This window comes from Fukomys damarensis, unplaced genomic scaffold (assembly GCF_012274545.1).
Source record: "Fukomys damarensis isolate Sample0158 unplaced genomic scaffold, DMR_v1.0_HiC HiC_scaffold_2, whole genome shotgun sequence".
In the NCBI taxonomy this organism is placed as follows: domain Eukaryota; kingdom Metazoa; phylum Chordata; class Mammalia; order Rodentia; family Bathyergidae; genus Fukomys; species Fukomys damarensis.
This window is the reverse complement of record NW_022900914.1, coordinates 49,269,611-49,287,446: the sequence shown is the minus strand read 5'-3', so window position 1 is coordinate 49,287,446 and position 17,836 is coordinate 49,269,611. Positions and strand designations below refer to the sequence as shown.

Here is a 17,836-nt window from a genome sequence, read left to right as displayed (position 1 = left end):
AAAAAAAAAAAAAAAAAAAAAAAAAAAGAGTGACAAAAAAATTGCTGAATTTTTTCCACACTTTACCTATTTGTTAGAAACCAGTCTCACATTGTTTTCCCAGTACATACTAAGTCCCAAATTCATTTTCCTGTATAGCTGTCAAGGTCTCAGTGTAGGAAATCCACTTGCAGTGAATCATGGGCCTTTGGGCTTCCTAGCATGGTGCACTTCAATTCTACAGAACCATGTACTTTTCCTCCTTAACAAATAAATTGTCCTTGAAACTTGACAAGCAGCACAAAAATTATTTTCTTTCTTGCAGAAATATTCACTCCATAAAGGTTGCCTGAAATTCACTGGGTAAAGTAAGCCAGAGTGCCAGGATGGCCAACCCTAAATGTCAGATGCTGAACTTTAGGCCCTTGATGTTCTCTCCCTTTCTTTCTTTTGGCCAAACTCTTCAGCTCTAGAGCAAAAGACTAAATTCTTCACTACTATCCCTTGTACCTAAAGTGGTAGGTGGAAAGAGATAAAAAGGCAGTTTCCTGAAAGTTAGCTCCCTTTCTAGGGGCTCACACTTGCATGCCCACCCACTCCCCAGCTGCTTTAGCTCCCATCTTCATGCATGGCAGGGTTTGGCTCAGAGATCTGGAGCAAATCCTGGCCTGGCAAGTCAAAGGGAACAAGTGAACACACAGGAAGTTGGGTTGGTGAAGGACTCCAGAGGAAGAAAGGCTTAAGACTTTTCTCAGATGAAAATTCCTAGTCTACTGGGGAGTTCAGAGAAGGCACCAATAGCTACATCCTGAAATAAATCAACAACTACATTAGAAAAATAAGGAAAACTTAAAGACAGCTTTATTTTCAAAGTCCTTGACATATAATATAAAAAAAGACAACAGCGAAGTCTAAAGATAGCAGGAACTATACCCCTGAATGTCAGAGTACTTTAGGGCTAAAAGGAAGGGTAAGGAAAGGTGGGTGGAATACTCAACATTTTCTAGCTTCAGAAAGCAGAGAGCCCAGATCACAGCTAGAACATCCTAGTACTGGTTACAGATTCTTTACAAAGGTGTTTACCTGCAGGAAAGAGAAAATCCAAGTTAAATTTCACATTTTCAGCAGATTATTCAGTGGTCTGCCCACAGTGTATATATATCCAGTCCCATGAGCTTTTGTTAAGAAGGGAAAAACAGGCTGGAGAAGAAATGTGAGCTGCCTAGAGTCATACAGCACCAAGTGGCAGAGCTGGGAAAAGAATCCAGAAGTCTCATTTCCCTAATTTTAGAATACCTTAGAGGAGAAAGTCAGCTGGCAACCACATGTTACAAGTCAATTATTCAACAATTATTAATTCAACATACTTTAGAGAATAGGGGTTATATTTATAACTTTAAAAAGATCCCACAGTCTCTGGAGTGTGAAATGCAATTTGAGATGCAATGCATAAGACCTAATATATTGAACTTGGAAGCAAGGAACAGAGATACAAAAATACAATAGAAGAAAACTACTAGAAAGTAGGAGCTAAGGTTCTTCCTACCTTTCTGATGAGTTCTTCTTGTTTGGTTACTTCTTCAGAAAAGTCATCATTGACATTCAATATCAGCACTGGGATGTTCAGCAGAGCATCAAAGTGGAGCCTGTAGAAATTACAAACATTTGGGTAAGAAGAAAAACAATTTGGGCCAAACTTTACATGTTCACCAAATTCTGGTAATTCAGAGAACAAATCTCAATTCACACGGCTTCTCAATGAAAATACATATAACCACCAAAAAACAAACAAACAAACAAAAAACTCAATAACATTGGTTTGAAAGAGGAAGGTTGAGATTTCTCTTCAGTTAAGACTGATATTGAGGGTCAGAGCGCCAAACATTTTTAAGTGGACAACATGCCAAAGCTGAAGGGAGGCCAGGAAGAAACTAGGAACGTCAACTTAGTAAAACTGATGTTTTCCCAAAAGTTTTTATCCCTTCTCATGAGCCAACTATTGTAATCATCAATCACAATGTTCAATCTAAGTAAATATTACAAAAAAGAATAGAGTAGAATCTAATATTCAGTATAAAATTTCTGAGTTGGAAAATGTTGGACATTTCCAACCAACCATTTCCTTTCAGGGCTGCATTTTGAACAACTGGAAACAGGTCTGTCTGATACTGCTCCTTTTTCTACTTACTTGGTTGTCTTGTGAACAAGCCAGGCTTCGTGCTGACCATGAAGCTGCTCAAGATAGGCCAGCTCAATTCCTTTCTCTTCCTTCCTGGCTCTCTGATCCAACCTCTTCAAACAAATCTAAAAGACAATCAATTTCCAGACTCCACTGAGTTCTGGCCAGAACTGCATATGTAGTCTTGGGCTGGGGGTGGGGTAGGGCTTATTACCCATATATCTGTACGTCTACCTCTGTTACCAGAAGCCATAACCTTGCTTCTGCTGCCTTGTTCTCTTATTCATTCAGAATACCTACATCTTTCTCTCTCTACTTGCTCCTTAAATCTGCTCTTCTTTTGGAGTATCCTTAGCTGGTTAGTGGCAAACACCATCTACCAGGTCAGCCCAGCTAGGATCTGGGAAGTAGCCTTCTTTCTTCTCTTCCTAACTATAGGAGGAAGTAATAAATTCTCTACTCTCTCTAGTTGGTTCTCTTGCTTCTTCTTTCTACCCTAATCAGGTACTCATCACTTCACATCTAGACTATGGCAAGGACCTCTGTATCCTGGAGGTGAAGTAGCTGGAAAGAGGTCAGGAAAGCCCAGTAGTCAACTAGTCTTGACTGTGTACCAGTGGTGCGATCTTGGTGAGTTTCCATTCCTCATCTCAACCCACCCCACAGGTCCTGTAAGTTTTTGCTGAGGTAAGACAAAAAAATACCTGGTAAATGCTGTTCTCTCCTTCCAGTTGGTCCCTTCAGTCTACTTTCCATAATACTGCAATATAATGGCATTACTTTCCCCATTTAAAATACTTCACAGGTTTTTCACTGCTTACAGATATGAACACAAGTTCAAGAAAATAGGAGAGGCATTATATTTGTTATATGATAATTTGAAATGTCTTTCATATTACCTCAAATACTCACTCTGGAGTAGAATGTGAAATCTGCATGGGTCAAAGATAAAACAAAGAACTGAGGGGGCAATAGCCCTGACACTAACTCTCCCTTTCACTCCAATTTGCAGTGTGTGCACAATCCTCTTCACCTATGTGGGAGAAAGTCTGAAGCACAGTGGCCCAGAGGTGGTGTTCCCTTCTCTACCTATCCCATAAGGCTGTCCCTCCAATGTTTCCTCAGTGTCATTAGCTCCTCCCCTGGCCTTGCTGCTTCAGCTAGATTTGACCTCATCTGATACCTGCAGATAGGCTAAGCTTCTTCACACCTCAGAACTTTTGCTCCAGATGTTTGTTTTGCCTGAATTGCCCTTGATCCTCTCTCTCTGCAGGCAAGACATTCCTTTATTGAATTTCACCTGTCTTGGAAATATAGATGGATTAGCCCATTGACTTAGGACTTCCCTCTTTCAAATACTTAAAATATGTGAACTTTAATCTCTAAAATAGTACACAGTATTTCCAAAGATGTTGGGGCTTTGCTGTTTCCCTCTTACCTTTTCTCTAAGGAGACAAAATCATGTATACAAATTTCATTTAGGTTGTTATGTCCAGCTTTCTAAACTGGAGAAGAGACACAAGTCTAGTGGATTAATTTTTTTTTTTTTTTTTTTTTTGGTACCGGGGATTGAACTCAGGTCCTTGAGCTTGCAAGGCAGGCCCACCGAACCACTGAGCTAAATCCCCAGCCCTGGATTAATATTTTTATTATTTTATTGTCTCTGCCTTTCTTCTAATCAATTAATAATTACCCCTAACTCATCATTCTGGTGCTTGGAACTTTATAATTTAGATGGGTTTTAAAACATATGCAAAGTAGCAAATCAAGTTCTGAACTGTGTGTGCCTGGATCCTAAGTGCAGCGGTTCAGATAAAGGAGGCAGCATGCTCTCCAATTCCTACTTCTGCAGAGCTTCCCCTTTACCTTAGGCCGCAGCTTACTGAGCACCACTCTGAGAGCCAAGTGCTCGTGGGCCCCAAGGAAACAGACCACTGGGGATTTTCCAGATGAACTGGAAGACAGAGGACAGTCTGCATAGGACTCTAGGAGGGCACAGTGACATGTACTCATCTAACATTTTCATTGCTGATATCTAGTCCATCCATATTTTCATTCATTTACTTTTTTTATATTTCTACTTTCCTTTACTCTGATTCTGTCTTTTTTCTTTCTTTCTACCTCTACATCCCCACCCTCACTGCTGATGGTTGAGACCTTTCCTCCTTATTTCTCTCCTTCTCTAATCAGTTTTTTCACTATATCCCTGACTTCCAGCTACCTAGTTTTCTCCCCTCACAACCAGTGTTATTAAATTTCTATACACCTTCAGACATAGTTTTTGTACACAGACATTCTTTCTCCCACCTTTTAAAAAAATGTATACGAAAGTGTTCCACCCAGCCGTCGGGAGGCTCAGGTCAGAGGACTGCCCAAATCCAAGGTCAGCCTACATTATATGGTGAGTGCAAGGCCAGCCTGAACTGCATAATGAGACCATCTCAAAAAGAGAAACAGAGAGAGACAAGAGAGACAGAAAGTGTTCCACCATACACTCTGCAGTTGTTTTTGATCATTTAAGAATATCTCTTGAAAAAAAAAAAAGAATGTCTTAGATACTGTTACACATCGGTACAGAAATAACTCTCTCTCTTTTATAGTGTCAGAGGTTTTTAAATTTATGGTGAGAGCATAATATATGCAACGGCCTCTACTGATGAACCATTGGATTGTTTCCACTAATTTGGTGTTACAAACAATGTTGCCTTGTGCATAGGCTATTTTGCACATGTAAGTGTTATCAATGGAACTCTGTTGTTGTTTTGAGACAGGGTTCAGGTTGGTCTTGACCTCACTTGAGGCTTGAGCTGGTCTCAACCTTGCAGCAATTCTCCTGCCTCAGCCTCCCTAGTGCTGGGATGACAGGCATGTGCCACCAACCCTGACCCCTCAGCGGTGAACTGTAAGTGCTATGATGCATAGGTCAAAGGTACAAGCACTTGCTATTATATATTGTTAAACTGCCTGCTTATAAGCTAACAAGCAAGTAGCTAGGATGTCTAAACATTGCAAAGCTATCTAATTTTCCTCTCAGAGGAAAAAATAGTATCTACATTAAAGTATTTTTTTACAATAGGCACATGTAAGAATACAGCAATTCTTAGATTGATCTATTAAGAAATGTTCATATTTGGTTTACTATTAATTTAACAGAGCAAATTATATCTCCCCACCCCAAAACTAGGTAAACTCTTTTGAACGTTGGCATAATTCTTACTTTATTGGCATGGCTATGACAATTTTTTAAGAAAGATCTTACTCAGGGGCGGGGGATTTAGCTCAGTGGCACCACGGCCTGCCTCACAAGCACAAGGTTCCAGTTTGAACCCCGGTACCAAAAAAAAAAAAAGATCCTATGCAAACAGTGCTTTACCCTGGCCCCATTTCACCTTGGTCCTCCCTGGAAAGACACACCTGAATGTGAACAGGAAAGGCAGTATAGGTGCAAATGGCAGGGGAGGGGCCCTGCAGATATTTCCTGGACCTGCCCCACCTAGGAGGAAGACCTGCTCTTGACTGCTTGGCATCAGAGACAGCAAATGGAACATGACTGCTGGTGGGTCCAGTTACCATGCCTCCCAAGATCGAAACCCAGGTGCCATTTGTTCCCATACACCTCCTGTACACTGTTTCCAGTTTCACAGTCCTAGGCAGGGCCTTCAGGCAGACTGAGGCAGACCGATCATCTATACTCTTGATTCCAAAGGGCTGGAGCAACACTGACACTCAGCCATTTTTTTTTTCACTATGTATTTTGTGATGGCTTGAACTCACTGTGTAGCCTAGGCTGGTCTTGAACTCGTGGTGATCATTTTGCCTCAGGCCCCAGAGTTATGGGATTACAGGTATAAGTCACCATACCTCGCTTCTTTTAATCATTTTTGAAACTGCAGGCTGGCTTCCTGATTAGAATTTAGAGGACAACTGGTAGAAAGGAGCCAAAGGCCATATTAAAGTCCTTCTCACATTGTCTAAACTTACTATTTGCTAACGCTCTGTGATGGATATCAGGCACTGATAAAACATTTTATATAGAGACATTTTAACTTCTATTCTTTTCTTCCTTTGTATATAGTTACTCCTGAATCTCATAGAAGAGGTCTAGGCCACTTCAGGGAAGGATATGGGCATTCCTGGGTATAATACCATCAAAATAGCATAAAAATCCTTAACTAATGCCAAAGTGAATCAGTGTTTTTCTTTTCTGTCATTATGTTGCAAAACCTTTAACCCCCTTCTTTTTATACCAGCTGAAATACTTCAATTAGTCTCTCCAAAGACACATACCAACCCCCTGATGATAATCACCATCCCTGCTCCATTCTCCTAGGTCATGCAGAGTGCACAAATACAAGGGAGGGATACTGGTCTTGTGGGTCCCAGCCTGGCCCCCCAAAACCAGCTCCTGTGAGCTGGCTGGGCAGCGCAGTTTCGCTCCCAGCACTGAGTCAGCTCACCTTTTCCTTAGCTCTTCCCAGCACAGTTTTCCTTGTACCAAGCTGGGCCTAAGTTCTGTCTCTAGGAATAGGTTAGGTCAGTAGTGTCTCTCTCCTCCCTCCCTCCTTCCCTCTCTCTCTCTCTCAATCTCTCTCCCCTCTCTCTTGGGATGGGAATCTGAATTTATTTTTTTAATTATTTAAAAAAATTTGTATCAGTACATCTTTGCAGTATGTAATTTTTACATTCCATATGTGGAGTTGGTACAGGTACACAACACATTCCTTTTCTCATTCCCTTTGCCTCCCCTCCCTGTCCCTCCCTTCTATCTCTTGATCCCCTTCCCATTTGAGAAAGATCTATCTCCCTACTTCTTATTATCTATCTTTTATTTTGCTCTTTATAATATGGGCTTCTCATGTAAGAGAAACCATGAAATATTAAAGCTTATGTCTGATTTTTTTCACTTAACATTATGATCTTGAGGTGCATCCATTTTTCTACAAATAACTCATTTATCTTTCTTTATGGCAGAGTAGTACTCTGCTGTGTATAAATACTATCCCTTCTCCTAATACTTAGTCCCTCAATCTCTTACTTCTTTCAGTCCAGCCAACCCATGACTACAATGGAAACTTGTTACCTCTTCAAATTCCAACGAAAACTGTCACTCCAACTGTCCAACCGTCCAACTCTACAGCACTCTTTCTCCTCTTTGGTCCTGGCCATGAGCCTTCCTGGGAGCAGGCTTTCTCTGTAAACCTGACCCCTACCCTCAGCTACTTCAAGATGTCCTCTCTGGCAGAGGAGTCCTCTTTCTCCATTCACTGACACCAATCCCTTTCCATTAAGTCTAATAAACTCAAAATTTGCCCCTTCTATTCCTACTCCCCCATATTAAAGACCACTGAAAGAAGTCATATAAATGTGACCCAGCCATTCAACTTGCCATGAATACACTTAACTTGAACTTGATTCTCTTCGTGGAAGCTTCTCAGCCTTCTGGCCTCACTGAACTGCTAATTTAGTGGTATGGTTTAGATCAAGAATGGCCCCCAAAATTCTCCTAAGCCCAGAGGTGGGGCTTTTGGAAGGTGACTGGATTATGGGGCACTACAGATGACTTGCCGTAAGGAGGTGGAGCCTGGTTGGGGGTCAATGAAGACATGACCTGGTAGATTATATCTCCCTCCCAGGCTCCTCGTTTCTCTCTCTACATCCTAGTCAGCATGATACCAGTACCTTTTCCTCTGCTATGCCAGCCAACCATGAACTATAACTCTGAGCAAAAATAAACTTCTCTTCCTTTAAGTGATGGGTGTGGAGTACTGTGTAACAGCGACAAAAAAAGTGACTAAGACATTTAGTTTCATCTTAAACCTTAGACTCTCTTATTTCCTCCTGTATTCTAACTTCTATGTCATAATCACCAGAAGTTCCCAATACAAAGATGCCCAATATCTAGCTCAACAAGATCATTATAGCCTCCGATGACCATACCAAAGGAAGGAAGAGGTCACTGGCTGCATGTCGGAGCATTTGAGATGCAAATCTGGAGTGATGGGGTTGATGCCCAATCTGTTCTGGCTTGCCGCTTCACCAAGAGGGACCCTTCTGTACACAATCAGTTGCTCCAGTGTGCTGCTGCATGTGGGAAATGAAGTGCTTGGTGCTAGAACAGAGGAGTCCACCCACTGCCTTCTGCACTCTGGTAATGCTTGCACTTTAACTTCTCTGAAAATCAGGGACTTACAGAATGTCTTTAAAATTTTTCCTATTACCCTAAAGTCTAAGCCTTTAGGTTCAGAGTTACCTGGGGAGTAGCCTGTAGGTAGATGAAGCCATGTAAGGAGAGCTGGCTGGCAAACTCCTGCAGGAGAAAAGAATGCCAGTCCTGATAGATGTGCCACTCGATGTCACTGAGGGAACCATTTTCAAAAAGATTCTTTGCAAAGATATACCTGTTTGGAAATGTAAGTAGGATGGGGTGGGAGTAGTGAGGAGAGGGGAAGAATAGGAAATGGAATGAAAGGCACAAGAGAGAGAAAAGCAGAAAAATCAATAACCAACTTGTCCCATGTTTGTTCAAACCACTTAACCTTTCTAGCTCATCAATCCTTAAGCAATCTGAATTCTTAACCCACAGCTCCCTCCCTGCTCAACAGTTTGATGGGAAATAGCACCTAGAATTAAAGGCTGAAACCAGCTTTTGAGATAGGAGTAATTCACTGGGGCAGGAGGAGAAAGACACAGGAAGAAGAACACATCAGTCCCTGACAATTTTCCCTGCTAGAAACCACGCAGAGGAAACAGCAGAGGATGGATGTAAACTTGAACTTTTGAAATTTCCTTATTATTCTTGCAAGGCCCTAAACAAAAATCAAATGAATTAAGTATAAAGCCATCTACAACATTTCACTTAAGTACTGAGAGCTTCCAAGTCTCCAACCATCTTTGTCTTTAGCTAAGTGGACAGGAAACTGTCTTTATGTGGTGTCATTTTTAGAGCAAGAAATGCATTTCCCATTGACCTCAGTATTAACAAGAAAGCAGACTATCCTCCAAAGCCCTTACTAGCTTATTTCTGCTGCTCCTGTGCTTCTAAATCAGATAAAAGGGGAAGGTGAAAATCAAACCCACTTTTCTTATTGCTTACTTCCACAACAAAAGGAGGATCTGATAAACAGAAACCGTGGCTTCCAAAGAGTCAATTCTGCTTTCAAATCTCAGGCACCCTGAGATAAAACACAATTTCCATCTTTAACAATGACCTCCAGTTTCTAAGGCAACATCAGCACTGGCCACTTCTGGGAAAATGAAATTCAGAATCCCTGTGTAGGAAGTGCAGACTGTAAGGCTGTGAGTGCCACCTGGAAAAGATGAGGTCTCAGAGTAACTCAGCAGGATCTAATCCTGACTCTAATGTTCACTAGCCATGTCACCCTAGAAAGTCACCTGAACTCTCTCAGCCCATTGTCTTAACTGCATATTATACTCAAAGTCCTGAGAAGAGTATTATGGCTACATGTAGATGTCCCCCCAAAGCCTCGTGCACTAATAGGATGGGCTTGTGGGACTACAGAGAGTGTATGATATGGGATCATGAGTGTGTGATACTGGATTAGTCCACGGAAGGGTTTATAGCTGGATGTGATATTGGGAGGTAAATCCTGGTGGGAAGAAGTGGGTCACTGTGGTGTGGCTTGGAAGGATATCCCTCCATGCCATGCCATGGATTGTTTTTATTCTGCTTTGCCTTGGAGCTGGCTATGAACTGAAATCTCTACAAAGTGTTAGCTAAAATAAACCTTTCTTCTCTTAAATTGTGGGTGTCAGGTATTTTGTCCTAGCAATGAGAAAATAACTAAAACAAAGAATGAGTGGAATAGTATTCAAGGTTGTATTTTTGTTTTTGTTTTTCCTTCCTGGTACCGGGGATCAAACTCTGGACCTTGTACTTGCAAGGCACAGCACCAAGATAAATCCCCAGCCCTCAAGGTATCTTTTAGTTATAATTAAACTGCTTTTTGCTAAGGCTATGAAGACGATAATTTGGAAATACTAAAAGTAAACACTCCCAGTTTAGTATGGTCTAGCTATAGTATAAATGCAGAAAATGACTTTTATAAATCAAGTTCTGAAAAATGTTCAACTTCTTCATAGAAACAAAGATGAAATTTTGATCTTATAAAGAAAAATTACTAAGTCCTATAAAAATGGCCTTGCTGCTCCTCAGGATGAGTACTTCTCTTATTTTCTCAAAGCTAGTGGTGATAGGTAAGGAGGTGATAGTAGGCGGAGGTGCTAAGCACTAAGAGAAAGGGAGCTACGGCAGAAGGCGTGTAGGTGCTGCAGAGCACAAGGCTTAAGCACCTAGTGGCTAGAGCCCCTGCTCTAGAACTACATGCTAGCCTTCCCTTTAACTCAACCAAAAAGTCTTAGATTTCTTTGCCCTTGTATTCCACTCTCCCAAATAACTCATGTTCCTCCTCTGGGACATACACCACACTACATGAGCTTGAGTCCACAGTCCTGCTGAACTGTAATATTTATGACCAGAAATAGCTCTGCCTTCTCTGCTGCAGCCCCAGGTTCAAGTCTAGTATCCGAAGGAGGCACTCAATAAATCTGTACTGAGCAAACAAATACAAGGATGCTCCCCCTGCCCCAACCACCTCATGCTGTACTACTGAGATACAATCTCAGCCCCTGGTATGAATTTTTAAAATAATGGAAAAGGTCTAAATTACCCTCCAGGATTAGAATTTGTCGTTGGTTACCCTTTCTATCTCAAAATGCCCCCTTTGAAGCCAGGTGTGGTGGCACACGCCTGTAATCCCAGCACTCAGGAGGCTGAGGCAGGAGGATCACTGTGAGTTTAAGACCAGCCTGGGCTACATAGGAGTTCCAGGTCAGTCTCAACTACATAGTGAGACCCTGCCTCAAAAAACAAACAAACAGGGCCAGGGATTTAGCTCAGCGGTTCAGTGGCCTGCCTTGCAAGCGCAAGGACCTGAATTCAATCCCCGGTACCAAAAAACAAACAAACAAAAAAAGCCCACTTTGATGGGGGCACCTGAAATGCTGTAGCTTCCCATAGTGTACCAATTCTTACCTCTTTCTTTGTAAGTAAACATCAAGATCTAGGTGGCTTCTTAACAAAGCATTTCTAATTAACAAAGTATTTCTATTTCTCTGTTTTCCTCTGAGAGGTATCTTGCATGCTACTTCACTAAAGATCTAGAATTCAAAAGATCAATTGTATATGTTTCCAAGCAACCTGGGTGGTTATATGCAATTCAACTTCCTAGTCTGAGAAATGAGGTTTTACAGAGAGAGAAGAAAAAAGGCGGCAGTACAGCAATAGTGGAAAAAGAACTAAAGCTCAGAGCCCAGCCATCATGTACACATGTAGCTTTTATAAAGGGTAGGTTCTCAGGGCCTAGAAGGAAATGTATAGCTCCAAGAGTTTTGTTTCACATGTTACATGATTTTGAGGTAAAGTCAGAACAAGCACAATGAACCCTTGTTTCTTTCTTCCAGGAGGCTTTATGAGAGCACTGAGAAGCAGAAGTAGTTTATAATGTGGAATTAAATGGTTGACCAACTAAATGTCTTCAGCAGTGAATGGACAATGAAAATGCAGTATCTTTCATTCTGGCATATCAACAGTGCTTAAGTAAGATATAATTTTGTTTGAAAGTACCACTTCACTGACAAAAATCATTTACAAGCTTCAGATACAAAAAACGTTCCTGACGTCCAAAGACTTCATCTTTGGGTTTCCTAACACTAAGCTACGCTCTGGTCTCTGTGGCAAAGCCAGGAATTCTGGAGCCTGGATAGGCTACCTCTTCTGGAACAGATGGGCTTACTTTCCATGCTAGCTGCTGATCTTTTTAAAAGTGACCTCATATCTCACTCTCCCACGTGGTCAAGATGAGCCCTTCCCCTGAAGAGACACATGTACTTGTTTTCAATCCTAGACTCTGGAGAGCAGTAGGCCCTGTCACAAAAGGAGTTAAAAAAAAAAAAGGCTAAATTGAGACAAAAGTCAATTTCATGGATATGCTATTTTTGCCTAGACATCCTTTCTTGATAAATGAAAAAGGACAAATAGATCTTCAGTAATCATTTTGGGAATACAAATTTTAAATCCATGTACTTTTTTCTTAAAGGTAATAACTAACCATCTGGTTTCTGAGAATATACACTGCTACTACCTGATCTATTCTGTGCCTTTTAGCTTGTAATGGTTACACAGGCAGCTACCAGCTTGCCTCTATGCAGTAAAATAAGGCAACATAAGGCAATCAGTGGAACTGCAGGAAATTCAATGCAATTAATTTATGAAAAACATAAATCCTTCTTAACATATATGACATCTCAGCTGAATTACAATGTTGAAAAACTTTCATCTTTGTAAAGGCTACTTTATAAAGATTTGTCCAAAGTACAACTTTTTTGTTTTGTTTTATTTTTTGAGACAGGGTTTCATATGTAGTTGAGGCTAACTTGGAACTCACTATGTAGCCCAGGCTGGTCTCGAACTCACAGTGGTCCTCCTGCCTCAGCCTCCCGAGTGCTGAGATTAAAGGCGTGAGCCACCACGCCCGGCTTCAAAGTACAACTTTTAATAACTAGAGCAGTACATGGCCTGTGTAAGAAGAGAAAACATAGAACTGAAAACAGGGGCTTATGACTGGTAGAGGGCTTGGCATCTTACCTGTCACTGTACACAGACCTCTCAAAGATCTGCACGGGGTTCTTGGACTGTAACAGTTTCTCAGGGAAGGGCTCCAGCTGTACTTTCAGGCGGCTCATAAAGGAACACGTCTGGAATGTGTAGGACCATCGTGCTGGCTCCTGATACATCATGTCCAGCAAGTTTCCCAGACTTTGGGTAGTTTGGCCCTAAAGAGGATTAAAAGGGGGAAGAATTTCCTACAAAGTGTATTTATTCCATAGCACCCTCCTAAAAAGGTTTAATACACAATACAAAAAGAAACTACAAATGTCTTTACACTAAAAAAATACAATCAGATCCTCCAGCTTAGTTGAAACCATAAAATCAAAGATTTTCCAACCTCACTAGACAATAATCTGACAGAGAAATATGGCATGCCACCTTCAATATAATACAGAAGAGCAAAGGAAAAACCATACATAGAATTAACACATTCACTGATGGATTTGTGGAGTCTGGGGAGGAATTAATAATCAACAGTCATCTAAAATTCTAATTTGAATCAAATTTTTCAACTGTAACGCTATATTGCTTCCTTTTTGAGATTCCACCTGTGGCTAATTCATTCTAAAACTTCAAAGCAGATAAGCAATTATTATTTGAATAATCCAACCAACCAACCAACCAAACAAAACCCTCTTCTAGAGAGTGAAATATAATTTGAAGAAGTTCATGTACTTAGTATATGGGAACAAGTATGGGATATTCAGGAGCCCTAGATTCTTGGACTCTGCCACTGAGTTAATGCAAAAAAGTTTAAAATAATTAAAATTAATAAATAATTAAAATAATTAAAAAATGATTTTATTGGTATATTTTAAGTATACAATATGACATTCATCATTGGAGATTTGTACCTTTACATAATATATCTTTTTTTTTCTTTTTTGATACCAATGATCAAACTTAGGTCCTTATATTTGCAAGGCAGGCGGCAAAACCACTGAGCTCAATACCCAGCCCCACATAGTATTATCTCGATTCTTATTTTTTCCCCTTCCTCTGCCCTTCCTTCACCCTTCCTTCAACCCCTCCACCCCTCCCTATTTACAAAGACTTTGTTTCCATTTTTCACTTTCTCATAAAAGTGAGTTTTGGGGAAAGCACTTTGTATCTTCATTTATTCATTTAACCACCATTAACCAAAGGCCTGCACAGATGAGATGCTGTGTGGCCTAGGAGTATAGAAAAAGGAAGTAACATTTAGGTCAATGTTCACTATGCAATATTATTTCATTTAATCTTTAAAACAACTTCATGAGGTAAGGTTGTTATAGACATTTTCCAGAAGGGAAAGTACACTCAAAGGTTAAATAACTTACTTGCACAAGGTCTCATAGGGCTTAGTAAGTACTGAATAGGGACTCAAACCTCATTTCTAACTTCTTTGTTCTAAAGACTCTTGATAAAGGTGAACAATACATGGTTTCTGGACTCAAAGAACTCACAATGCAAATGGGAAGGTGAAGACTAAACCATAAATAGCTAGAATATAACATGATAAAGGGCCAATCACATGTGGTGGAGGCAATCTCAGAAGTTTCTTTAGAAAAAATGGTCTTAAACTGCAAAGTAAATGATGAGTGGAATTTTCATAGATGGAAATGGGGATTAAGAAGAGAGCACTTCACTGGGCGTGGTGGAACACACTTGTAATCCCCAAACTCAGGAGACTGAGGCAGAAGTACTGCTTCAAGTTTGAGGCCAACCTAGACTACAAGGTCAGTTCAAAGTTAGCCTGCATTACAATGAGACCCTGTCTCAAACGAAAACAACAAAAACATGAGAGCATTTCACGTGAACACAAAGATATGGGGTAAAGGAGGTAAGGATAAACAAGAAGTCCAAGCTGGCTAAAAAGCATTCTTGGGTTACAAAGAGCTTGGAAAGGTCCCAACTCTTTGAAAGGCTTCAGTAGAAGCAATGCATATAGAGTTGAGCAGATCTGAAAACTATTTAACTCAGAAATGTGTTCAGGATTTTCCTCCTCCCAATGCTCTAATGCACAAACACACACCAGCCTCACAAATAGTCCCTAAGAGCTGTAGGTTAAAGCAGGGAAACATATGACTCTCCTCATAGTATGTATTCTTGAAGACTACTGGAACGGCCCATGGCCTGTCATATAGTTCACATATGGGACTGAGGTGCTATACTAGGAGCTGTAGGTAGACTAGGTATGGGCTACTGCACCTGTAGGTTTTGGGCTACCAGAGGAAGAATGTTGTAGAACAAAAAACATCTACACAATTTCTGAAAGAACTCATCTCAGCTACAGATATATCCCTCCAAATGTATAAACAAAGGGATAATAACTGGATATAAAACTATTCTTCCACTCAAAAGGAGAGAGGACCAAGGTGTGGGCTTAGACAGAGATGTTGTCTGAAACAGAAAGAGAATCACAAATATCTCAATGGAATTCAAATAAGAATAAGCTGTCATAAAACAAACAAACAAAAAAACAAAAAAGGGAGTACTAGAGACACTGTTGGAGGTGAAAGACACAACTGCCAAGGAAAAACACTCCAGAAAGACAGTAACTAGAAAACTGTATAAGAGCAAAAACAACTAGCAAATCCAGCCAGGTGTGGTGGTGCATGCCTGTAATTCCTGTACTCGGTTGTCTGAGGCAGAAGGACTGCCTTGAGTTCGAGGCCAGCCTGGGCTTGATAGTGAGTTCAAAGGCAGCCTGAATTATGCAGCAAGACCCTCTCTCAAAAAACAAAAACAAGGGCTGGGGATTTAGCTCAGTAGTGATTTTTAGCTCAGTAGTTTGGTGGCCTGCCTTGCAAGCACAAAGACCCGAGTTCAATCCCTGGTACCAAAACAAAACAAAACAAAACAAAAACAAATTAGTAAATCCATATTGAACCCAATTAGCAGATCCAATTAGATGATCTATATTGAATACCAGCTTAAGAGACTCTTCCTAAAAAGAAAAAAGAGCATAAAATTATGAAAAAAAGAAGAAAAGACGTGGCCTGCCTTGCAAGCACAAAGACCCGAGTTCAATCCCTGGTACCAAAACAAAACAAAACAAAACAAAAACAAATTAGTAAATCCATATTGAACCCAATTAGCAGATCCAATTAGATGATCTATATTGAATACCAGCTTAAGAGACTCTTCCTAAAAAGAAAAAAGAGCATAAAATTATGAAAAAAAGAAGAAAAGACATATTAAGAGATCCAATACACATGGTAATATAGGCCAAAGATGTAGCTCAGTGGCACATGCCTGCCTGGCAAGTGCAAGGTCCTAAGTTTGATTCCTGGTATCAGGGGGGGAAAAAGAATTACATAGTAATGAGGCTGTAGAGTTCTGATTTTATTTTTTTTGCTTTTTTTTCTTTCCTCTGGAGAAGTACTTCAAGATGTAATGTCACTTATGTCTACCTGACAACAACCAGGACAATTTTGTATCAATTTACAAAAAGGTGCCAAAATTAAAGTCTTAAAACATCAATGTATAGTTGGCCCTCTCTGATCTGTGGTTCTGCACCTGTGGATTCAACCAAATGCAGATTGAAAATATCTAAAAGACAAAAAATTGTGTTTGTACTGAAACATATACACTTTATATAGCATAATATGTCCTTACACAGAATTTACTTTGTATTATGTATTAGAAGTACTCTGGAGCTGACTTGGATGTCCTGGAACCAACCCACTGCAGACACTGAGGGACTATTGGATCCCTAGCTGAAACAAAGCTACTTAATCAAGGACACAATTTCCCTTCTCAGGAGATAAAGAGTTCAGAGTACCCAACAATAAAATAACAGATGAAGATTTATATTCATAAGGTATGCATCTGGTCCACTGCTGAAAATCACTAGCTAACAGAAATATGTGTTATTGAGATGTTTGGTGATGAGAAAAAAAAGTTCCACAGTACAATTAGGAGTACTAGTTAAGAGCGAACTGATAAAGGCCGCCACCTGCCTCACAAGCACAAGGACCGGAGTTCTATTCCCAGCACAAAAAAAAAAAGAAAAGAAAAAAAGAAAGAGTGAATTGATGAAAAAGCTAAAATCAAGAAAAAAAAATTAAAAAATTGAGATTCCACCAGAAGCAAACAAACAAAAACCCTAAGGAAGGGGGAAAAGATACAAATTACTTACAAAGAGAAAAGGACCCCAAGAATGTAACAGTCCTATAACAGAAGCTACAAAAGATGGTTTTAGATAAGCAACCACTCAGAAATTACAGCACCCAAATAGGTAGTATTCTTTCTGGGGAAAAAAATTTCTAGAATATATCCTAGCCAACAGGAAAATAAGTCAATATAAAGGATTAAATAATGGGGGCTGGGGATGTTGTTGAGTGGTAAAATTCTTGTCTAGTATGCACAAGGCCCTGAGTTCATTCCCTATTACTGAGGAAGGAAAGCAAAGATAACACAGTAAAGAAAAAGGAGTCCGTAATAAGCCAGAACAGTTTAGTATAAAGTAACGATCATGAAGATAGTCATATATATTAATGCTAATTTAAGAGTTACTGTTAAAAGAGAAATTTTATACTTCAAAAACATTCTAGGGCCAGGGATGCAGCTCAGTGGCACCAAACCTGCTGGCAAACACAAGGTCCTAAATTCAATCTTAGGGGGCACAACAAAAAAACATTCTAAATCTGTAACATTTCACATGATTTCAATGTACCTGAGAGTGGAGTCTGGAAAAGAAGACAATAAAAAAGGTCTAGGTCCCCCCACCACAGAGACTCCCTTAACCTTTTGATAGATTTAAATATGTCTATTTTCATCTAAATAATATCATTGGTAGAATAAAACAGGAAGTTCTCTGAGGGGGGAGGAAAATGAAAGAAATTAAAATATAATGGGGAGGGAAAAGAGAAGAGAAGGAGAAGAGGAGGAAGAACAAAAAGAGAAAAAGGAGAAAGAGGAAGAGGAAGACAAGAAAGCATAGAATAAGGTGACAGGTATGATCCTAATAAAGGAGAAAATCCCCCCAAAAGGCAAACTGTTAGACT

The 17,836-nt window shown here is 40.1% G+C and overlaps 1 protein-coding gene across 6 annotated transcripts in view; it reads right to left on the bottom strand.

Moving 5' to 3' along the window:
- Window positions 1-17,836, bottom strand: part of Dguok (deoxyguanosine kinase) — a 61,708-nt gene that overhangs the window by 23,708 nt on the left and 20,164 nt on the right. For 2 of the 6 annotated variants that reach the window (XR_781712.3, XR_781713.3), the window contains exons 4-8: window positions 12,822-13,009; window positions 8,409-8,556; window positions 2,168-2,283; window positions 1,526-1,625; window positions 978-1,062 (exon numbers count right to left, since the gene is read on the bottom strand). Coding sequence is in view for 3 of the 6 variants with exons in the window: in XM_010631539.3 (XP_010629841.1) it covers window positions 1,036-1,062; window positions 1,526-1,625; window positions 2,168-2,283; window positions 8,409-8,556; window positions 12,822-13,009 (579 nt within the window). In the remaining 3 variants the exon portion in view is untranslated. Of the gene's footprint in view, window positions 1-832; window positions 1,063-1,525; window positions 1,626-2,167; window positions 2,284-8,408; window positions 8,557-12,821; window positions 13,010-17,836 lie in introns of those variants that run through there. The other 4 variants (XR_781714.3, XM_010631540.3, XM_010631539.3 and 1 more) reach the window with 3 other exon arrangements.